Consider the following 21,821-nt stretch of genomic DNA (forward strand, 5'->3'; position numbering starts at 1 on the left):
CAAGGTAGATCGTGAGGTCAGAGTCCATCTCATTATGTAAGGGAACTGTTCAAGTCTTATCACAGTGGGGTAGAAGCTGTCCTTTACCATTTGTATTTCAAGCATCTGCAGTTTTCATTAAAATAGTGTTCGATTGCTGTGGACAAAGTGCCATTGCGTCTACATTGCAACCTTCAGGATACCGGAGAAATACTGCAGTCGCTGAAAATCTCCTCAGATCATTGTTAATGTTATTTGAAGGGATGAAGGAACAGTGAGGTGAGGGGGGGGAAATGTTGGTGGGCGGAAACCAAGGTTCCGAGTTGCCGTTCTCCACCGGTGACCTCCTGGTGTTGCACCGATTCCGCTACCTTTTCCCTTTCGGTTATTCTGTCCCCCGAACGCCCCGGCCGAGCTCTGCATTCCCGCCACTCCCTCGGCTCCCCGAGGCCGCGCCCTCTCCGGGGACCGGGCCGTTTCCCGAGGCCGCTCCCTCTCTCTGTCCCGGGCACCGGGCCGGTTCCCGGGTCAGGCCGCCAGTTGCTGCTCAAATAAAATTACCCGAGGCGCGCGGAAAACGTGAGGCGTGGGCGGCGAGTGACGGGCATCCCGGCCAATCGGAGCGCTCGGCGGGGGTTGAGCCCCGCCCCTGGACTACAGGATAACCAATGGAAGCGCTCGTCAGGGTTTGAGCCCCGCCCCGAAGCCACCGGCTGACCAATCGGCGCGCTGGTGGGCGTGGCCTAGCGGCTGACGGAGGCCTCGGTCCTCAGACACAAGCAGAGGCGCGCTCCCCGACCCGCCGCCCGGTCCCCCCGCCCGCCCGCCCGTCCAGCCGCCGCCTCAGCCCTCACCCGCCGCCCAGGATGTTCATCATCAGGTCCGAGTACGACAGGTGGGTCCCGCCGCCGCACGTTGCATCGAAGCCGCGGTCCCCGCCACTCCGGCCCGAGGATCGGGCCTGGCGCCGGGGCCTCGGGTCTCGCCGCTGCCGGACCCCGGGCCTGGGTCCCCGGACCTCGCTCGCTCTGGTCCCCGGGACTCGGTCACCGGCCCCCGGTCGGGGCGGCGTCGGTGCAGGCGGCGAGGTTTCACTTTCAGTTTCAGGCCGCGGCTGCTGAGTCACGGAGCGGGGCCCGGTCCCAGGACCCCGGTCTCCCGGTCCCCGGACCCCGGACCCCGGTCCCAGGATCCCGGTCTCCCGGTCCCCGGACCCCGGTCCCCGGACCCCGGTCTCCCGGTCCCCGGACCCCGGTCTCCCGGACCCCGGTCCCCGGACCCCGGTCTCCCGGTCCCCGGACCCCGGTCTCCCGGCGCCCGGACCCCGGTCTCCCGGCGCCCGGACCCCGGTCTCCCGGCGCCCGGTCCCCGGTCTCCCGGCGCCCGGTCCCCGGTCTCCCGGCGCCCGGACCCCGGTCTCCCGGCGCCCGGACCCCGGTCCCGGCGCCCGGACCCCGGTCTCCCGGCGCCCGGACCCCGGTCTCCCGGACCCCGGTCTCCCGGCGCCCGGACCCAGGATCCCGGTCCCCAGGGTCTCAGACTCTGGTCCCCGGATCCCGGTCCCCCGGCCCCCCGTCCCGGGCCGTTCACCCGGTCGGACTGGATCACCGTCGGATACACCGGGGTGCAGTCAGATTCCTCGTTCGGGTGGAGCTCACAGGGTTATAGAGCTACTGAACTGTCCCCTAGTGCGATAAGATGGTCTCTTGACCTCACGATCTACCTCGTTATGTCCTTGCACCTTATTGTCTGCCTGCACTGCACTTTCTCTGTAACTGTAACACTTTATTCTGCATTCTGTTATTGTTTTCCCTTGTACTACCTCGATGCATTGATGTGATGAAATGATCTGTATAAATTGCATGTTAAACAGTTTTTCACTGTACATCGGTACATGTGACAATAATAAACCAATTACCAGTACATATGCTAATAATAAATGCAGTGACAAGTACAAAACCACAATGGTCTTCTGCCCCTGCTCCATTCCCAGCCCATCCCCATAACGTCCAGAAATCCATCCACCCCTGGTTGGAGTGAACTCTGACTGAATCTCCAGACACCCCAAGATGGAGAATTCCAAAGCTTCACCGGCCTCCATACATCGGGATTTCGCCTCGTCCTGGTCCAACACCGCTTGCCCCTTGCATTGAGTGCTGAAGTCACACTCATATTAAAAACATGCCACTGACAACTGCTGAAAGGCAAACTCTTAATTGCAAGGACAATGTACAAGTACTCACAGCTTGCACTGTACATTGGAGACAAGAGACTGCAGTTGCTGGAATCTGGAGCAATAAACAATATGCTGGAGGAACTCAGCAGGTCAGGCAGCCTCTGTGGAGGGAAATGGAGAATTGACATTTCAAGACCCCAAACCTCGACCATCCCTCTGCCTCCTCTGGATGCTGCTTGACCTGCTGAGTTCCTCCAGCCGTCTGTTCTTTTTGCACTTGTCAAGGTGTGAGGTGATCAGACTTGTAGCTTCCTTTGGTTGTAAGTCCCAGATTCACTGTGTCTTCTTGTGAGTGTTAGTCCTGGGGCCTTCGCACAATCCTGGGTTCCTGTGCTGTTCCAGGGTTTGGTAAGGAGTTATCCTGTTTCAAAGACCCATCTCTTCCTTGTTCTTCACATTGATAGTGCAATCCAGCTTCCACCCATTTTGTCCATCATCTTCCTGTTGTAACTTAGTTGCTGTGGTACCACCTCCATTTTCCACCATTTGTTTAGAATCCTGGATATTGATACTGAGCCTACCAGGTCTAGGGGAGTGTGATTCTTCCTGATAGTTCACCCATGGACTTTACTGTGCATATGCATCTGATCACCAGGCTGCATCGTGTAGGTATTTCCCCGAGGCTTTTAATTACCTCATTGCCATAGTAATAACTGACTCTTCTGCCCACTGTTGAGATTGGAGATGCCATTGAATGGACCTGTTGTTTCTTACCTCACTGCAACCAGCTGGCCAGTCTTGTTGCTTCCAATTTATCAGGTCTCTGAGACCTTGGGTCTTGGTAAAGCTAGCTAACTGTTGATGAGTGAAGCTGAGAGGATGTTACATTGGGATTTTGCCCCTCGTGTCGTGCTGGCTTGGATCCGGCACGTAGTTATTTATTTCAGTCTTTTGTTCCACTTGGTTAACTTGTCTGTAGCCCCTTGGAGCCCTTTACAACCTTCTCCCTATTGACAATGTCAGGGCACCCAAGTTTGTTTGAACATCAGCCTTTTGTTATTCTGTTGCCATTTAAGAAATATCACAATTTTATGTTTAATCATGAAAGTGAATGACTTCACATTTTTTGACATTGTTTTCCATTTGTCATATCCTCGTCCACAAGGCTAGTTTGCTCATATCCCCCCCCCCCCCCCCGCGGCCTCTTTACAAGTTCCTCCCTACTCACAATCCGATCTAGTTTTGTATCATCAGATTTGGAAATATGAGAGTTCCTCCCTTTGCCCAAGTCGTTGATATAGTGGGGACCTCTGCACCAATCCCTGTGATAGCCTACTGGTCTCTGTCATCCCACCCAAGAAAGATCAGTTGTCACCCTGCTTTCTGTACACTGACCAGTTCTCAATCCATGCCAGTTCATTGCCCCCAATTCCAGAGCAAAAAGAACATTCTGCTGGAGGAACTCAGCGGGTTGAGCAGCATCTATGGGGGCAAAGAAATTGTCAACATTTTGGTGCTGAGACCCTGCATCACAACTGAGAGTAGAGAGGAAAGAATGGTGGTATAAGGAGGAGGGAGAGAGTGAGATAGGGCCAGTAGGTGATGGATGTACTAAGGAGGGGTGAAGGACGATGGGCAGAAAGAGCCAGGTGGAGTTGGGAGACAGAGACAGGTGGGTGATTTGTGGACGCAGATAAGGAAACTCCTTGCCTCCATTTTCTGTTTTTATCTGCAATATTCCTTTTGATTTACTAGAATGACATCAGGGATGAAGGACTTCTAGTTATCTGAAGAGACTAGAGAGTGTTCTCCTTGAAACAGGGAAGGTTAAAGGGAGCTTTAAGTGCGGTGTTTAAAAGCCATGAACAGTTCTGAGGGAATTGATAAGGAGAAACTCTCTGGTGACTGAAAGGGTTGTTGACCAGGTTTAAGCTGATTGGTAGAACAACCATGGACAACGTGAGGAAACCTTCCACAGAAATGTAAGTTCTGGTGATCTGGAGTTCTCTGCCATGGCTCCAGAGGCAAATGGGAAAGGTGAAGTGGAATTGGAGGAAGCTTGGGAGTGAGATTAATTGTGTAGATTGAACCAAATATTTAACTACACAATGAAGATGGGCCGAGTGGCCACTGGTGGTGTGTGATCCTATGGCTCTCTTTGAGCAAATAATTCTTTCATTTCATTTTGCCTTTCAGAGGTGTTAACACATTCTCTCCAGAAGGCCGATTATTTCAAGTTGAATATGCTATAGAGGCTATTAAGGTATGTTTTTAAAATAATTTTGTTTTATAATGGGTGAGTTAACTCCAGAGAGATTCTCACAGCCCATGCTGTGGGAGAACTCTCACACTTGGAAATTATGGTAAATTATTTTACTGATTATACTCCTTTAATCTAAGGGTGAACTTAATAGGTAAAATTGATTTTAAAAAGAACCTTTAAATTCTGTCATAATTTTTAATGTCAAAATGTGACAGGTGACAAGTGTCGATGCCGTACGTTCTCATGGCTGAGTTGGGTCATTAGCCCTGTCTCTGATTTGTGACAGTGTACTTGCCTCGCTTAATAATGGATGTTGTCAAACAGCTTCCTCCAGATTCAGCTGAGTATCCACAGGTTTTGGTCGCAGCTGTGGCTCAGCATTATGCTCATTTCCCAATAGTTCCAGGCTGACAATGTGCCGCAATACTAAGGGATTTTGGGCTGTCAGATGTACGGTCCTTTGGATAAGGTATTGACCCAAGACCTCATTTGATGCCTTGTTAATGTAAAAGATCCAGTGCCATTATTTCAGAGCAAAGATATTTCTCTGGTGACTTAATGACATGGGAGCTTGCAGTTCAAAAACCTGATTACTTTCCCATGCTAAAACAGTGTGGCTCAGTAGTAACATGCACATCTTTTAATAAAAAAGCATCTCCCACTCTGGAACTGAGCACACAAATCTGTGCTTGTATTCTATTGTTGAGATAACAAGGTTCTGCATTGTTCAGAGGTACAGGCTTTTGGACAAGATGCCTACCCTTGGTCATTCCTGAGTTCCTGTGCCTTGACTGCACTCGCAGCTGGAGGGCAGACTCACACCTTACACTGAATCAGTAAAGACACCAGTAACCTCCTCGTGAATCTTTTCTGCATCCTTTCCGTCTTAATGACGTCCTTCCTATAGCTGGGTGACCAGAAATAAGATTAGACTAGATTAGTTTATTGCCATATACACCAGTGTGTAATGAAGTTCCTTGCTTGCTTGAAGCACAACACTCCAAGTGTAGTTTTCCCAACTCCTGTACTCAGTGCCCTGACCGACTGCTGCAAGGAAGCCACTGGAGGGCAGGGGTGGCACCAGGTTCCTGGCAGCAGCAAGCAGCCCAAGTGCATAACCTTTGTAAAGTATAGGGAGGGGTAAATTGTCTGCTGTATTAACAATGGTGACTTGTATTAACAAATTAAGTATTAACAAATTAACTTTGGAGAGGAGGAGGATGAGAGGTGACTTGATAGAGGTGTACAAGATGATAAGAGGCATAGATCGAGTGGACAGTCAGAGACTTTTTCCCAGGGCGACAATGGCTAACACAAGGGGACATAATTTTAAGGTGATTGGAGGAAGGTATAACGGGGATGTCAGTTTTTTACACAGAGAGTGGTGGTGGTGGGGGTGGTGGTGGTGGTGGAACGCACTGACGACAGGGGTGGTGGGGGCAGATACAGTAGGGACATTTAAGAGATAGCCACATGAATGATAGAAAAATGGGGGGCGATGTGGGAGGGAAGGGTTAGATAGATCTTAGAGCAGGATAAAATGTTGGCCATTGTGGGCCGAAGGGCCTGTACTGTGCTGTAGTGTTCTATGTTCTATATTAAACCAAGACCTCACTTCAGAGGTATGTTGTTGAATATCCTGAATATGTAAAAATGTGCTAAAGTAATTTTCAAATAATGTGATATTTCAGATGAAGTATTTGTCATTCTCTCAAAGACCAACTTCCACTTCTGTAGCATTGCCGGGCTCTCACCTCGCCTCAGCCTAGTTGTTGCCAAAGACTTTATCCATAACTTTGTCCTCAGCTGGAACCAACCAGTCCAGTTCAGTCCTGCCTGCTCTCCCATCCTCCAACCTCCATAAACTAAATTCATCCAAAACTACATCAGGTGATACTCGGCCATCTGTCCTCCTGACCAACGGTGAATCCTGAGCTCCCAACAATTTAACGTTCTTGGATTAGTGCTTAAGTCCCTCACCACCCTGCTTCTGTCTAAATCTAACTTTTTAAAACCCTTTTGGATTTGTCTGCTTCTGCCTTGTGCAAAGCGCTGTCCCGTCACACCATCCAGTCTCCTGGGATTTCTGTCTTTGCCGACTTTATTAACCTTGGTTTTACTTTCATCCTGTTTCTCATGTTTCTTTAACCTTGTCTGATTATCATACATAGATATTTTTCAATAATGAGCCTTAGGCTGAAATTATTTCTTTCTTGTACTTTGATGTGTAATACAACTTTCCTTTTCTCCGGAATCTGCAAACGTATGGATCTTCATCAACGCTGGCCAACAGCACCATGGGAGCACCTTCACTGGAAGGACAGATCAGGAAGGCAGTTCTCCGTCACCTCAGGGCAGAGAGGGATGGGCAATAACTGCTGGCTGTGACAGCAACTCAGATCCCAGAAAATGAATAAATCAGAAAAAAACTAGGGTTACTTCTTGCAGGTTATCTCACTATTGGTAAATATTTTTAGGTTAATAATCTAGTTGAACAGTGGAATATGTCAGCAGTGGCTCAGGAGGTGGCATTTCCACCAGTGAGTCAGATGGTTGTGATTTCCAGTCTATTCTGGCACAGATTTGTAGGCTGACACTCCTGTGCAGTGCAGAGGGAGTGAAGCACTATCAGAGAAACCTTCTTACTGGACGCTTAAACAAGATAACTCACAAAATTTCACTTGGAAAATTAAATTCATGCTCTTTCTGATTCCACAGTTGGGTTCTACTGCCATCGGAATCCAAACCAGTGAAGGTGTTGTTCTGGCGGTTGAGAAGAGGATCACTTCCCCGCTGATGGAACCCAGTAGCATTGAGAAAATAGTTGAAATTGATTCACACATAGGTCAGTATATTGTGGAGGGAGGGGAATCAAAGACGATTAGCTGCCTTGGAACTTATTCTTCAATTTTACTGAATATGTAATCTCATATTTAAAAATACAGAGATAAAATGTTCACGGAGATTATGAAATGTTTTATGTCAAAGTAAGATGTACAGAGATCTGCCATTTATTTTTAGCCTGTGTTCAAATCTTTTAGAAGTTTTATTTGGAAAGAGGGACATCTTTTGTTTCTAATTCCTACAGATTACTTTATGAACTCACTTGAATTTAGATTTTCCTTTTCTACTCCCCCCCCCCCAAATCCCATGTTGTAAATACAGGTCATTGAATAATTAGTGTTCCAAAACACTTAGCCTCCATTTGGCTTCCCTTGTAAACATGGTCTCTGTAAACATGGGGTTATTTCAGAATCAGGTTTATTATCACTGACATATGTCAATAAGTTTGTTGTTTTGTGGCAGCAGTACAGTGCAAGACATAAAAATTACTATAAGTTACAAAAAAGAAGTGCAAAAGAGGAATAACGAGGTAGTGTTCATGGGTTCATGGACCATTTCGGAAATCTGATGGCGGGGAGGAAGAAGCTGTTCCTGAAGCGTTATGTGTGAGTCTTCAGGCTCCTGTACCTGATGAATTTAATCACCCCCATCATGGTGGCTGTGCTTTCAGCTACTCACCCCAAATCTCACTGCCTTTCTCTCCTACATTAATACACTGGTTAAAACCTGACTTTGACAGGATTTGGGTCATCTGCCCTAATGTCTCCTTATGTGGCTCTGTCAAATTCTGTTGCTCCTTTAATTTTTTTCTCAACGTTATGGGTGTTACACATAGACAAGTTATGGTGTTTTCATTCATTTCACGGGAGCAGGAAATGGTTTGCTGTCCAAAATTTAAACCACAAATAGCCAAATGTCATTTAAAAGTTAAAATAAATATTACAATACATTACCTTCATTTCCAAAAGTGAAAGTTTACAGCATGTCGATGGAACAGCAACACTTGATACAGAAATATTGACAGTGACTAAATGAGGTAAAAGGGAAGTGAGGCTTGTGATTGGGAATATGTCGGTGTGGCTGCAATGAGATTCAGGCATGTCCTTGTGGAACAAAGAAAACGCCCACTGGCAAGGGAGCAGGAAGACTAGGGAGACTTCGAAGTTGAAATTGCAAGTTTTTCTACATAAAAAAGAATCGATTGGTAACTTTTATAACAGTGTAAAATTTATAGAAGTAAAGAGAGAATGCTGAAGTTATCCGTTTCTTTTTAGAAAGCAGTATTTCTTCCAGATTTGAGAACCCAACATCTGGAAAGAATACCAAAGTCTTTGAAAGGAAGCAGAAGCCATTTATTTGTAATGTAACTGAGAAATGAGGCTTTAGGTTCCAGCCTCCCCTCCATGGGCTCTGTCTACACTTTCAGCTGCCTTGGTAAAGCACCAACACTATCAAAGACCCCTCCCACCCCGGGCATTCTCTTTTCTCTCCCTTTCCATCGCAAAAGATACAAAAGCTTAAAAACACACACCACCAGGCTCAGGGACAGCTTCTATCCTGCTGTTAAAATTCTTGAACAGACATCTTGTATGATAAAGATAAGCTCTTGATCTCCCATTCTACCTCATTTGGCCCTTGCACATTATGTCTTCCTGTCCTTTCTCTGTAACTGTAACACTATATTCTGAATTCTGTTTTGTTTTCCATTTGCACGACCTAGTACTTATGGAATGGTCTGTCTGGATGGCATGCAAAACAAATCTTCACTGTATCTCGGTATATGTGACAGTAACAAACCAATTACCAGTTAGTTCTGAGGCTCTGATAGAGCAGAGAATGTTATTAGGCAACCAAATCAATATCTTAGCAGCCAATTAATGAGGGATTTTGATAAATCACATTGGGAAATTTGCACTGCTTGTCAAGTCACTTGGTGTGTCTGTGTCGGAACACGGGGAGAGGTCAGTTGGAATACTTACTAAGAGTCATTGGACTCCTTCCACCACCATCTCTGGTAAGAATTTGTATTCATCTTTTTAAAGCAACAATCACAGATTCTGCTTCAAGTTGTACACTGCATACTTTGTTACAATGAGCAGAATATTCTGGCTCACTAAATGAGAATAGCTAATTTAATTTGATGTGCATTTAAATACAGAAATGTTATTATACTGATCACTTCTGTTGAAATAAAATGTCAGAATTTTATTTGGGAAATCTTGTTTTAAATGTTAATTATTTTCTTGTTAGGTTGTGCAATGAGTGGATTAATCGCTGATGCCAAAACTTTAATAGACAAAGCACGAGTTGAAACACAGGTAAGTTAAAACTGCAGCATTTGAAAATACATTAAACTTTTTTTAAAGGCAAGCTTCCATGAGGTCAGTTCTAATTTCTAACTGTTAAGTTATTTTTGTAATGTCATCTTAGATGAGAACATACTTTTTTTTGTCACTAATATTTAATGTTCACATTATATAGCAAAAATAAGTAACTTCAGAACTGGTAATTACAGAATTGTTATGTACGTAGAGCCATTTCAAGTTGTTTTTTATGGACTCAATTAGGTGAATGCTTGAAAGAATATAAGTATGACATTGTGGTGAGGGTGTAGAGAGGTGAGCTGGGTGCCGTTAAGCAATCTCCTAAAGCACAGCAGAAATGTGGAGGTTGTTTAAGGAATACTTGCATGGGCTTCCGGGTAGGTTTGTCCCATTGAGGCAGGGTAAGGATGGTAGAGTGGATGGTACAAGAGATGTAGAATATCTTGTCAAGAGAAAGAAAGAAGCTTACCTGAGGTTTAGAAAGCATGGATCAGACAGGGCTCTGGAGAGTTACAAGGTAGCCAGGAGGGAGATTAAGAATGGACTTTGGAAAGCTAGAAGGGGGCATGAGAGGTCCTTGGTGAGTAGGATCAAGGAAAACCCCAAGGTGTTCTACATGTATGTGAGAAATAGGAGGATGACTAGAGTGAGGGTAGGACCGATCAGGGATAAAAGAGGAAACATGTGCCTGGAGTCGGAAGAGGTAGGGGAGGTCCTTAATGAATACTTTGCTTCAGTATTCACCAGAGAGAGAAACCTTGACGTTCGTGAGGATGGTGTACGATGGGCTGATACTCTAGGGCATGTCGACGTGAGGAAAGAGGATGTGCTGGAACCTTTGAAAAACATTAGGATAAGTGACCGGGGCCAGACAGGATACATCCAAGGTTATTACGGGAAGCGAGGGAAGAGAGTGCTGCACCTTTGGCGAGGATCTTTGCATCCTCACTGGCCACAGGAGTAATGCCAGATGATTGGAGGGTGGCAAATGTTGTTCCTTTGTTTAAGAACGGGAGTAGGGATAACCTTGGGAATTACAGACCAGTTACTTCACTGGTGAGCAAATTACTGGAGAAGATTCTTAGAGAGACAGGATTTATGGGCATTTGGAGAAGCATAGGCTGATTAGAGACAGTCAGCACGGCTTTGTGAGGGGCAGGTCTTGCATCATGAGCCTGATTGAATTCTTTGAGGATGTGACAAAGCACATTGATGAAGATAGAGCAGTGGATGTAGTGTATATGGATTTTAGTAAGGCATTTGATAAGGTTCCTTATGGAAGGCTTATTCAGAAAGTCAGGAGGCATGGGATCCAGGGAAACTTTGCTATGTGGATTCAGAATTGGCTCACCCATAGAAGGGTGGTGGTAGATGGAGTGTATTCTGCCTTGAGGTCGGTGACCAGTGGTGTTCTGCATGGATCTGTTCTGGGACCCCTGCTCTTTGTGATTTTTATAAATGACTTGGATGAGGATGTGGAAGGGTGGGTTAGTAAGTTTGCTAATGATACAAAGGTTGGCAGTGTAGTGGATAGTGTAGCAGGTTGCTGTAGATTACAACAGGCTGTTGATAGAATGCAGACCTGGGCTGAGAAGTGGCAGATGGAGTTCAACCCGGATAAGTGTGAAGTGATACACTTTGGACGATTGGATTTGAAGGCAGAATACAAGGTTAATGGCAGGACTCCTGGCAGTGTGGAGGAACAGAGGGATCTTGGAGTCCACATCCATAGATCCCTCAAGGTTGCCAGGGTTGTTAAGAAGGCGTAGGGTGTGTTGGCCTTCATTAGTCGGGGTATTGAGTTCAGGAGCCGTGAGGTGATGTTGTAGCTCTATAGAACTCTGGTTAGATCACACTTGGAGTATTGTGTTCAGTTCTGGTCACTTCATTATAGGAAGGATGTGGAAGCTTTAGAGAGGGTGCAGAGGAGATTTACCAGGATGTCGCTTGGATTGGAGAGCATGTCTTATGAGGATAGGTTGAGTGAGCTAGGGCTTTTCTCTTTGGAGGATGAGAGGTGGCTTGATAGAGGTGTACAAGATGATAAGAGGCATAGATCGAGTGGACAGTCAGAGACTTTTTCCCAGGGTGACAATGGCTAACTTGGGGGCATAATTTTAAGGTGATTGGAGGAATGTATAAGGGGGATGTCAGGGGTAAGTTTTTTTACACAGAGAGTGGTGGGTGCGTGGAACGCACTGCCTGCAGAGGTTGTGGAGGCAGATACATTAAGGACATTTAAGAGACTCTTAGATAGACACATGAATGATAAGAGAAATGGAGGGCTATGTGAGAGGGAAGGGCTAGATAGATCTTAGAGGAGGATAAAATGTCGGCAGAACATTGTGGGTCGAAGGGCTGTAATGTTCTAAGTATGTAAGAAATTATGCAGCGTCTGATGTTTGCTTTGAAATTACATTGAACTGCTGTAAATTTTAGACAGAAATTACTTTATGCATGTTTGTGTTAACAAAGTCTGTAGCCTCACTGAACTAAGTTTTTGTGGAAGTAAAGTGTCAATGAGAGAAGTGCTTCAATTTTTCAAGAAACATATAGTAAAGGACTGCAGCTAGAACATTTACCACCAGTGTTTGAAGGCGTGCAAGTAATTGGCTGGATTATTTAATCATAAAAAACTGATTTTCTTTCACACCATTGAAAAATCTCCTCTTAAAATTTTGTCCACCTTGTCAATGTGACTTGTACAGTGAAACACCTATAGTCCAGTATCTGAACGTCTGGAAGTTCTGATGCTCGGTGTCTGACTCACTCATCAGTCACTAAGTCGATCTCTGCGAACCAACTATCTACGGATCTGTATGCTCACAAGGTCGGCCACGTATTACTGGTGCGAGCTGGGTATGCAGCCGGATCCAGGGTCGGGAACATGGGAGAGGCAGTCAGGATCCAGCATGGGTTTGTGGCTGGTCCAGGGCCCAGAGTGGAGGCACCAGCTTGTTTTGGCAAGATGAAACTGGCACGCTGAAACTCATCAGATTTTGCTTCTTGCTTCCTTTAAGAATTTCTTCCTTTCCTGGGTTCATTGGAATATACAGTGTAGTATGGGGAGAAAAGAGTGAAGGGGGGGGGGGGGGGGGGGGGGGGGGGGGGGGGGGGGGGGGGGGGGGGGGGGGGGGGGGGGGGGGGGGCATAGGAAAACATCATCAAACAGTCCAGTCCAAAATCTGCTAGTCCAGCACCACCACCAAGTCCTGAGGGAGCCGGATTATGAGGCTTTATTTTATTAAGTTTCTTAAATTGAGAAAATTAACAGATGTCTTTCTGTTCTTCAGAATCATTGGTTTACCTACAATGAAAATATGACGGTTGAGAGCGTGACACAGGCAGTTTCCAACCTGGCCTTGCAGTTCGGTGAAGAAGATGCAGATCCTGGTGCAATGGTAATTTCTCTGGCTGTGTGACACAGCGCCTAACCCTTTGAACATGGCAGGTTGTAGTAGTAATTCTTCATGTCGTTAAAAGCAGGGTAACATGTTTAAATTTTAGTTCTGCAGTTGACTTGGCCAAATTGATGTTTTCCGAGCCACTGGTCAACAAAAGGTGGGAAAATATGGCCTGTCCACTTTAAGCAGAGGTGTTTTTTTGATCACAAGCAACCTCTGTAAGTGTTTCAGTGTTCACTTGTTTGACTGGAGAGGGCAGAAGAATAGAGACGCAGGAGGAGGCTATTCAGCCCTCGTGTCTGTCCTACCGTTCAATAAAGTCGTTGCTGATATTTATCTCAGCACCACTTTCCTGCACAAACCCCATATCCCTTGATTCCCTTAATATCTAAAAATGTTAGCAATCTCTGGAAGAGTAACCTTTAATTATATCGTCATTTATGGTGGGAGAAAAGATGTGATTTAAATGCTGTCTTGTTTTATTTCTCCAGAGCCGACCATTTGGTGTGGCATTGCTGTTTGGAGGGATTGATGAAAAGGGCCCACAAATGTGAGCATTATTTCTATTGAGTTCTTGTTATCTTATTTGCAATAATATATTCCGGCATGTCGAATGTGTTATATCATACTATTTAACCATGAATAATGTAATTATTCATCTGGAATTTTTTCTGTAAATGTGTGACTTTGGCGTTGAACAATTGATTCAAGGTTTCACAACTTGGTTTATAAATGTTGAAATGTTCTCATTGGATGCAGAACAAATCTAAGGAGTTTTGCAACCGTGTTAATAGTTCCAGGCACAATAGTTCCACAGTTTCTGTGGTGGGCTGTTTGAACAACTTGAACTACTTACTTGTACATAAGTGCTTTAAACTTGAAATATTGGGTTTGTATTTACATTTCATGAATGCCTTTAACTCTTTATAATAGACGATGGAGAACACTTTTCTAGTTGTTCATTCCATTTTCTTTACATTAGCAAGCAGCAAATTACAACAGTAGTCCAAATTGCCCGTGTTTGCTAATTAAATCTTGTACATTTTTCAGGCTGGTATCTAAACTAGTTAACAGTGCATCTTGTGAACAGCTGTGGCATATGTTAATTTTATCTGCTGTTCTGTGAAACAGCTGTGTTTTGTTGAGATCACTGTAAAATGAAAACCTGATAAAGGCAGGTTTTACAATAAGGTTGGAGAGAAACAGCAAATGTGCTAACTTCCAGTAAAACTGTATTAATATCTGTCACATTGTGCATGGTAATATGAGACGTGGCAGCTATTGTATTCATTTGGCAATTGTAACTGTTTTGTGGCAGTTGTGCTGATAATCAGCTGCTTCTTTGATGTTGAATTAGCTTGGCTTGTAGGCTTTGTCTGTTTAAGACACTGAACAGAATTATCTTCTGAAGCACAGAATGTTACTTGACTTCTGCGTTCTCTGAGGAAAAAGCTAGTTCAGTTCTCCCCATTCCGCTGTTCACTATAACCCTGGAAGTTTTTCCCCTTCAGGCACTTATTCGGGGTTTCTACCCAATACTTATTGTGTGCAGTTTGTGGTTTGTTTTGTTGCTAAATATTAAAGATACATTGATTACAAGTACAATGTGTTTAAATTTCTTGTGCAGGTATCACATGGATCCATCTGGGACCTTTGTACAGTGTGTCGCAAGAGCGATTGGTTCTGCTTCTGAGGGGGCCCAGAGTGCGCTACAGGAGGTTTATCATAAGGTATAGGAACCAATCGCTGGATGATGAGTTCGATCAGGAATATAATTCAAATGTGATTTCAAGTGTGAAAGTATTTTACCAGTCTGTACTCCAGTGGAGCTTTTAGTGACTTCCTGATATAAAAGATTTACTGTTGGCAGTCATCTGGTGAACAGCTCAATCAGTTGTCAAATTTGAAACCACTGGAAACTACATTTGATGTTTCCTAAATATTAAAAAAAACAATTTACTGCCTGACAAGTTGATACTGTTCGAATTCTGAATTTAAGTGGATAATAAATTACACAAGTGTTTCCGCTTGAAATCTACTGAAACTGAAATATTCTGCAATATGTGGGTACATGACACATTTTTCAAATAACTGAACTCCAAGTACTACCTGCAGCTTTGAACAGACTTCAGTGCAGTTTATGCATTTTATCTTTTGAATTTTCAGCATTGACGTTTTATGGCAGTGTAACACTGCCAGGAGTTCTACCAAGTGACCTCATCATGTAACCAGGCTCAAGCATATATTGTAGTGTCAAGTTGTAATGGACATAAACTGATCAAAAGATAATAGTAATCCTCAACAACAAAGGAAGTTACAAAAGTCTTGTGTGTTCATGGTTGAATTTGCATGGGAAATGTGGGAATATCAGCACATCTGTGTTACCTTCAAGCTGCAGACAAACCCGACTTGAAAGTTCTTCACTTTTCTTTCTTTCTTTTTCAATCTTTTTATTAGTTACAAATTAATACAGCTTAATATATAGCATCAATGTTTGTACATGTAATACAAAGATCAGGAGAACAATCACGGCATAGATAATCGTAAAGAACAATAAAATATAAAAAAACTGTAGATCCAACGATCTCTTAGTAAATGAATATAATATGAAAGGAAGGAAAGAAAAAGATTTATTATATAAATTTTAAAAAAAGGAAAGAGAAAAAAACCTAAATCAATAAGAAAAATTATAAACAATATATCAAACCAAACTAAGCTAAACAGAAAAATTTAAAAAAAACAAAAGAAAAGACTGGAATAACATTTCTCAGTAGAAACAGAGCAATATTATGTCGTCAACTCCATTCCTCTAAGTTGGAAAGTTGTTGAAAGGGGATCTACATCATGTGAAAATATTGAATAAATGGACTCCAAATATCTTCAAATTTAAGCGAAGGATCAACAGTGCCCCTCCTAATTTTTTCCAAGTTTAAACATGATATAGTTTGAGAACTTTTCATTTATTGTTACTGGATCAAAGCCCTGGAACACCCCACTTAGCAGCACTGTTGGAATACCTTGACTGCAGACTTTTTAAATTAGTTTTATGGACTGAGCATGTTGCCAGTGTGAACAATTACTACACGTTCCTGCTTACCTTAAAGTGATGGTCTGGCTATGCCTTGAATTACTGTTATCTTCTGATGAAGGGGAGTTCCAGGATTTGATTCCCGTACAAATGTACAACAAGATATGTTTCTACATTAGTGTAGTTTGTGAGTTAGAGGGCATCTTGTGGATGCTAGTGGTCCTGTGCACCTTCTATCCTTCATCTTAATCGTGGAGACTGCAGATTTAGGAGGTGCTGTTAAAGGAACCTCAGCCAGTAACTGCAGGGTGTACACACTACAGCCATGGTCTGCCGGTGACAGAGTTAGCAAACACATAGGGCAATGGATTTGATGCCAGTGAAGTTGGCAGCCTGCCTGAGTGTTGTTGATCTATGCTCTTCTGATCAAATGGACAGTATTCCATCATCCTCCTGACTTGTAGACAGTGGCAAAGCTCTGCAGTTGGGAGATACCCATTGAGGGTACCCAGCTTCTGATCTGTTCGTAATGCCACTGTATTTCTGTGGCAGGTCCAGCTGAGATTCTGGTTCATCAAGGTGATGCCTTCCATTCTTGGGTGCAGTTATGGGGGGGGGGGATAATAACTCTGGCCTTGCTGTTGCTGCAGTGTCCCAGGAGTAATTTTGTTTTGGAGCCACAGAGTTGTACACCATAGAAACAGGCGCTTCAGCCCACTAAGACTCTGCTGGCCGTCGTGCCTATCTATACTAATCCCACGCCTGCACCCATTCCATATTACCCTGTACCCTGCTCGTTCAAGTACCTCTCCAGATGCCTCGTGGCACCATTCTTGCCCCACCACCTCTTCTGACAGCTCATTCCAGACACCAATTGCTCTTCATGTGAAAAATTTGCTCCTCTGGTCCTCTTTAAACCTCCTCCCTCTCATCTTAAGCTGATACCTCTAGTTTTAGACACCCTACCCTGGGAAGTAGACACTGGCTATCTACCATATCTATGGCCCTCCTAATTTTATACACCTCTAACCTGTCACTTCTCGTCCTCCTTCGCTCCAGGGAAAACAGACCCAGCCTATCCGATCTCTCCTGATAATTCGGCCCTCCCATCCAGGCAACATCCTTGTGAATTTTTTCTGAACCCTCTTTAACTTAATCTCATGTTTCCTATAGTGCGGTGACCAGAACTGCACACAACGTTCCCAAGTGCTGCTTAACCAGTGTTTTGTACAACTGTAACTATTAGACTCAGTGCCTCGGCCAATGAAGGCAAGGATGCTGCCCACCCTCCTCACCACCCTGTGTACCCATCTCTTATTTTCAGGGAACTATGTCATTCAAGAGATTTAAATCTTTGCCTAATTGATTTACGATGTTAGTTAATACTATCATTTTTATGGAAAAACAACCCTTCCATTGAAGTTAACACTTCACTACCCTTCCATCGTCTGGTCACCTGCATGTGGATAGATTTAGTTTCTACTGTGTCAGAAATCTCAGCTGCAGTTTTAATGGGCAGCAGTTGTGATGAGTTTAAAGACATTTTTGGTAGTGGAGTGTACAAATGCTAACCCTATTGATTTTAAAATTTCAGTCGATGAAGTTAGATGAGGCAAAGAAGGAAGCACTCACCATCCTGAAACAAGTAATGGAAGAAAAACTAAGTGCTACTAATATTGAGGTATGAAAGTTTTGTACTTGGTAAGCCAGTACCCTTCCAGTTGACTGGGATGGTGTCCTTTTAATTAGACTTTGAATCCCGAAGGTTGGGAAATTTATTCTGATCGGCACGGACTTGTTCTTTCTCCTCTGTCGATGGGCAACTATCTACCCCCTGCTTCCCCGCTCATCCCAGCACCCCTAGGGTGAAGGCGTTCCTGTCAAAAACGTGGTGGGAAATAGTACCCTGTATATTCTTTATCTGACACTCCTCGGAGGGGAATACAAAGCATTGGTTCTCTGAGGATCCTGCCAAAAGTTGCAGCAAGATATTGGGGAGAGGCTTTTCTTGGTCCTTTCTGCAGCAGGTTGAATTTGAAGAAATTCAACCACCTCAGTCCCCAAACCCCTTGGCAAATATGCATGTAAGGACTCATTGTGGATTTTGGTGTCTGAATTGATCCCTGGTGGTACTGAGATAACTGATGTCAGGAGGGCCTGATTTGTACCCTAGTCTGGGGATTGGAACAGTCTATTGCCTACCCACTGGTGGAACTGTTGTCTGTTGATGTTGGGTCAGGTGCAGGCCTGTGATGAGATCCCCTCAGATTAAAGTTCGGAATACATTGTCTCAGTTTAAATGAGGAATGGCCATTTGGGCTCAGTATCACCAAAGCTTTGCTTGTGCCCAAGGACCTGCAACTCATCAAGAACATGTACCTTCAGGAGAGGAAACAAATACAGCAGCTGTCTGTTTTCTGCATTTGATGGTTTAGCCTCTAATAAACTTTTTGGAAACGGATTAGTTTTTATTCATTTACTTAATGTTTTTGCAGAAGAATGTTAGAAAATTACTTTAATCACTGTCTTAAACTAAAAAGGAAACTGTTTTGGATAATCTTACATGATTTCTTGTCCTTAGAAAATTATTGATTGTGCCATGTCTACGGTCTGGGAATACTTTAGAATATGATGGGACTTGAAACAGGGATATGGAATAAGTAGAAAATGTATTCAGGAAAGTGGTCTCACCTCAATCACAAATTACTAATAACGAGCTTCACAGCCAAACAAAAAGCTGTAGGGGTAGTTACCTTGGCTCCTTTTCGCAGCCTTTTGTAGCTGCTAAGTTCTACAGTTTGCTGGAGTGTTTTAACTGCTTAATTCTCTTTTCAGCTTGCAACAATAGAGCCTTCAAAAACATTTCACATGTACACAAAGGAAGAGCTGGAGGAAGAAATAAAGAAAATCTAAATTTGAATTCGGACCCAGACTATGGTTTTCTTGAGTATGAATTCAAGCAATCAAAGCTACAAAGTCCGAAGATTTCCAGTTCGTGGAATAAAACAATGTAGGACTGAGCAATTTCAGATAAAGTTTCTGCATATGTGTTACTAGCTGTATCTTGGTTTTGGAAAATCTTTGTACATAGTGCATTGAGAACCATTATTGTGAACTAAATGGGACTAAATAAATTTTTGTAACTGATGGTGTGTTGCCAAAGTCTTTTGTTCGTCTACGTAGTTCTTTTTTCCCGAAAAAAAGAGCTGAAAGTTCTTATACAATTCATGTAATTATTTTGCACCTCAACATTTACAAGAATTGATCCCTTTATCGTGTCTGCATGTGTTCTAAAGTGGAACAAGAGTTCAAACTTGAGATAAACTTTGTTCCAAAACAAAGATCCTTAAGGCCAATTTTTGATGTGCGGATATTTATTACAATTATGAAGAATAACTATGTAGTGATAAGTTAATATTGCCTATAAATGTCTTTTCCTTTATTTCACAGTTCATTACTTTGTGTAAAAGTGTTTTCTCAGTTTGGGTTGGCTAGATGCTTTTTAATCACCATGATAATCACAGCTCATCTCTCCTGGTACAGCTGAATTCCACAGTGACACCCTGTTAAGGGACTGGCTTGTGAATCTTCAGTGAAGTCCGAGCTGTCAATTATCCACCAGCACTGCAGCAGTATGGGTCAGTCGTCTGAGATCCATGGTCTCAGTGTAGACTGATGTGTTGAGCCTTAGTATGCAGCTACTGCAAGTAATTTGACAGAATATTTATTACTAGGGGAAATGAAGAGAAAAATTGGCAGGTTATACTTCAGTTATATCTGCATTGTAGCCTCCAGATGGGATCTACAGTATCGGTCTCCTTTGGCATGTTAGTGCACTGGAATCAGTTCAGAGAAGGTTTAAACTATATACCAGAATGGGTGAATTGCTTATGGAAATAGATTGGACCAGCTGGACTTGTACCTGCTGAATTTTTAGGAGAGAGAGAGACGGGATGATTGAAACAAAGGAGATCCTGAGGAATCTTCACAGGGTTGAAATGGAGAAGATGTTTTGTCATAGGAGAATTCCAGAACTAGGGATCATTGTTTACAACTGAGCAGTTGCCATTTAAGACAGATGAGATAAAATATTTTTTCTAACATTTGTGAGTCTTTGGAATTATTTTCCTCCGAGGGCAGTGGAAGCTGAATCTTTGCACACAAGGCAAACATGGGTTGATACATGAACAATGGTGAAAGGTTCCCATGGGTAGATGGGAATGTGGAACAGGTTACAATGGATCAGCCATGGTTTTGTTTACTGGTGGAGATGCAATGAGTTGAGTGGCCTACTATTTTGTATGCAACTCATTCTCAGTACCTTGAGAGAGAAGTGACTTAGAAATAGAATGAAGACCCCTTCACCTCAAATTTAAAAATAAGGTTAGATTGTGCCACAGCAAAGATAGCTCCTTGTGGTTTAACACTGCCTGTTCATTAATGTTATTTTTAAAAAGAGGCATCTAACAATTAGAGGTTTGCCATGATCTTTACAGCAGCCTATTTCACTGCTCCCTCCAAGTTGCTCCTTTATTATACCAAAGCAGTCTTCTATGAAGCTCAAGCAGATTTCAGGACATCAGCAGGATTTGCGATGCATGATAAATCCACTGGTTGATTCACACCTATTCACTAATCAAAAGTTGACAGAATCAATGCTGGGAGGTAACTGCTTTCAATTGTAAGGAAAATTTACTTTGTTTTGTCGTGACTGAGTCTATTACAATGATACCGAATGAATTTATTTCTTCCATTCATGGTAAAATAGCTATAGAACATAGAACATTACAGCACAGAAACAGGCCCTTCGGCCCACAATGTTATAGAGTCATACAGCACAGAAACAGGCCCTTCGGCCCAACTGGTCCATGCCGACCAAGATTCCCATTTGCCCACATAAACCTGTCCTATTAAACCTATGCCCTCTAGTTCTTGATTCCCCAACCCTGGGAAAAAGACTGCACACATTTACCCAGTCTATGCCCCTCATAATTTTATACACATCTATAAAATCATTATTAAGATATATAAGATAATATTGTTAAATATTCAGTTAACTAAATATTTTACGCACACTATTTGGTGAATAACACCTTCATCTTGAATAGGAAGTAACCCCAAATGGTTGAGAGCTGAAAATAACCAGGTACCAAGCACAATGGGGGAGCCAGACGAGGGTTGTGACCAAAGGAATGATCCATAATGCACCTTCTGAAGGTGGTTGGGGATAACATTCAGACACAGAGTTGAAAGTGTGGTGAGAAATGCAAAGGTAAGTACATGCTAGAAGGTGCACTGAGGAGGTTTGTAGATGGATCAAGTGTTGAGGGCATTGACGACTTTGAGATCATTTGATTTCAGGGGAAAGGAGATGATTGTCGGGGAGAGGGCTCAATGTCACACAGGATGCAACGCTTTGGATGAGTTGTGGGCAATATTGATGGCTAAAACTGTTTGAGGTATTTTGATTATGAATAAGCATTTCAGGACTAGTTTGTGTGATTATGGCAGCACTGATGGAAACTAGTACTAAGGCCTTAAGTTGGCAAAGTTAATTCTCTCTCCTGACTAGTCTGCCATGCAAGTGGAGAGAGTTGGAATTTGTCTGCAGTTATATTGAGCCGAGGTAAACTCTGATGCACCCAGGGCTGCGAGATACAGCTGCACGTCTGGGGCTGATGTAACTGGAAAGTTAGTTTATGTTCACTTACTCAAAATACCTAATTAAATGCTTGTTATATTTAGTATGCTTCAGTTACTTTCAGCTGGGGACAAGCAATTGAGGAAACCTGAAAAGAGGATC

The 21,821-nt window shown here is 43.5% G+C and overlaps 1 protein-coding gene across 1 annotated transcript; it reads left to right on the plus strand.

The window, feature by feature from the left end:
* Nucleotides 1-388: 388 nt before the first annotated feature.
* On the plus strand, nt 389-19,165 carry psma5 (proteasome 20S subunit alpha 5). The gene is made up of 9 exons (XM_052034702.1): nt 389-874; nt 4,352-4,418; nt 7,137-7,263; nt 9,513-9,580; nt 12,880-12,987; nt 13,482-13,540; nt 14,618-14,720; nt 17,613-17,699; nt 18,854-19,165. Exons 1-9 carry the CDS (start codon nt 846-848, stop codon nt 18,929-18,931), a joined length of 726 nt encoding a protein of 241 aa, XP_051890662.1. The 5' UTR covers nt 389-845; the 3' UTR covers nt 18,932-19,165.
* Nucleotides 19,166-21,821: the final 2,656 nt, after the last annotated feature.

Source organism: Pristis pectinata, chromosome 20 (assembly GCF_009764475.1).
Source record: "Pristis pectinata isolate sPriPec2 chromosome 20, sPriPec2.1.pri, whole genome shotgun sequence".
Classification (NCBI taxonomy): Eukaryota; Metazoa; Chordata; class Chondrichthyes; order Rhinopristiformes; family Pristidae; genus Pristis; species Pristis pectinata.

Bases quoted from the DNA above. Each gene is read 5' to 3' on its own strand.
- psma5 (XM_052034702.1), top strand. From the start codon at position 846: ATGTTCATCATCAGGTCCGAGTACGACAG. The intron at 875-4,351 runs GTGGGTCCCGCC...TTTGCCTTTCAG, and splicing joins ATCAGGTCCGAGTACGACAG to AGGTGTTAACACATTCTCTC. The intron at 7,264-9,512 runs GTCAGTATATTG...TTTTCTTGTTAG, and splicing joins TGAAATTGATTCACACATAG to GTTGTGCAATGAGTGGATTA.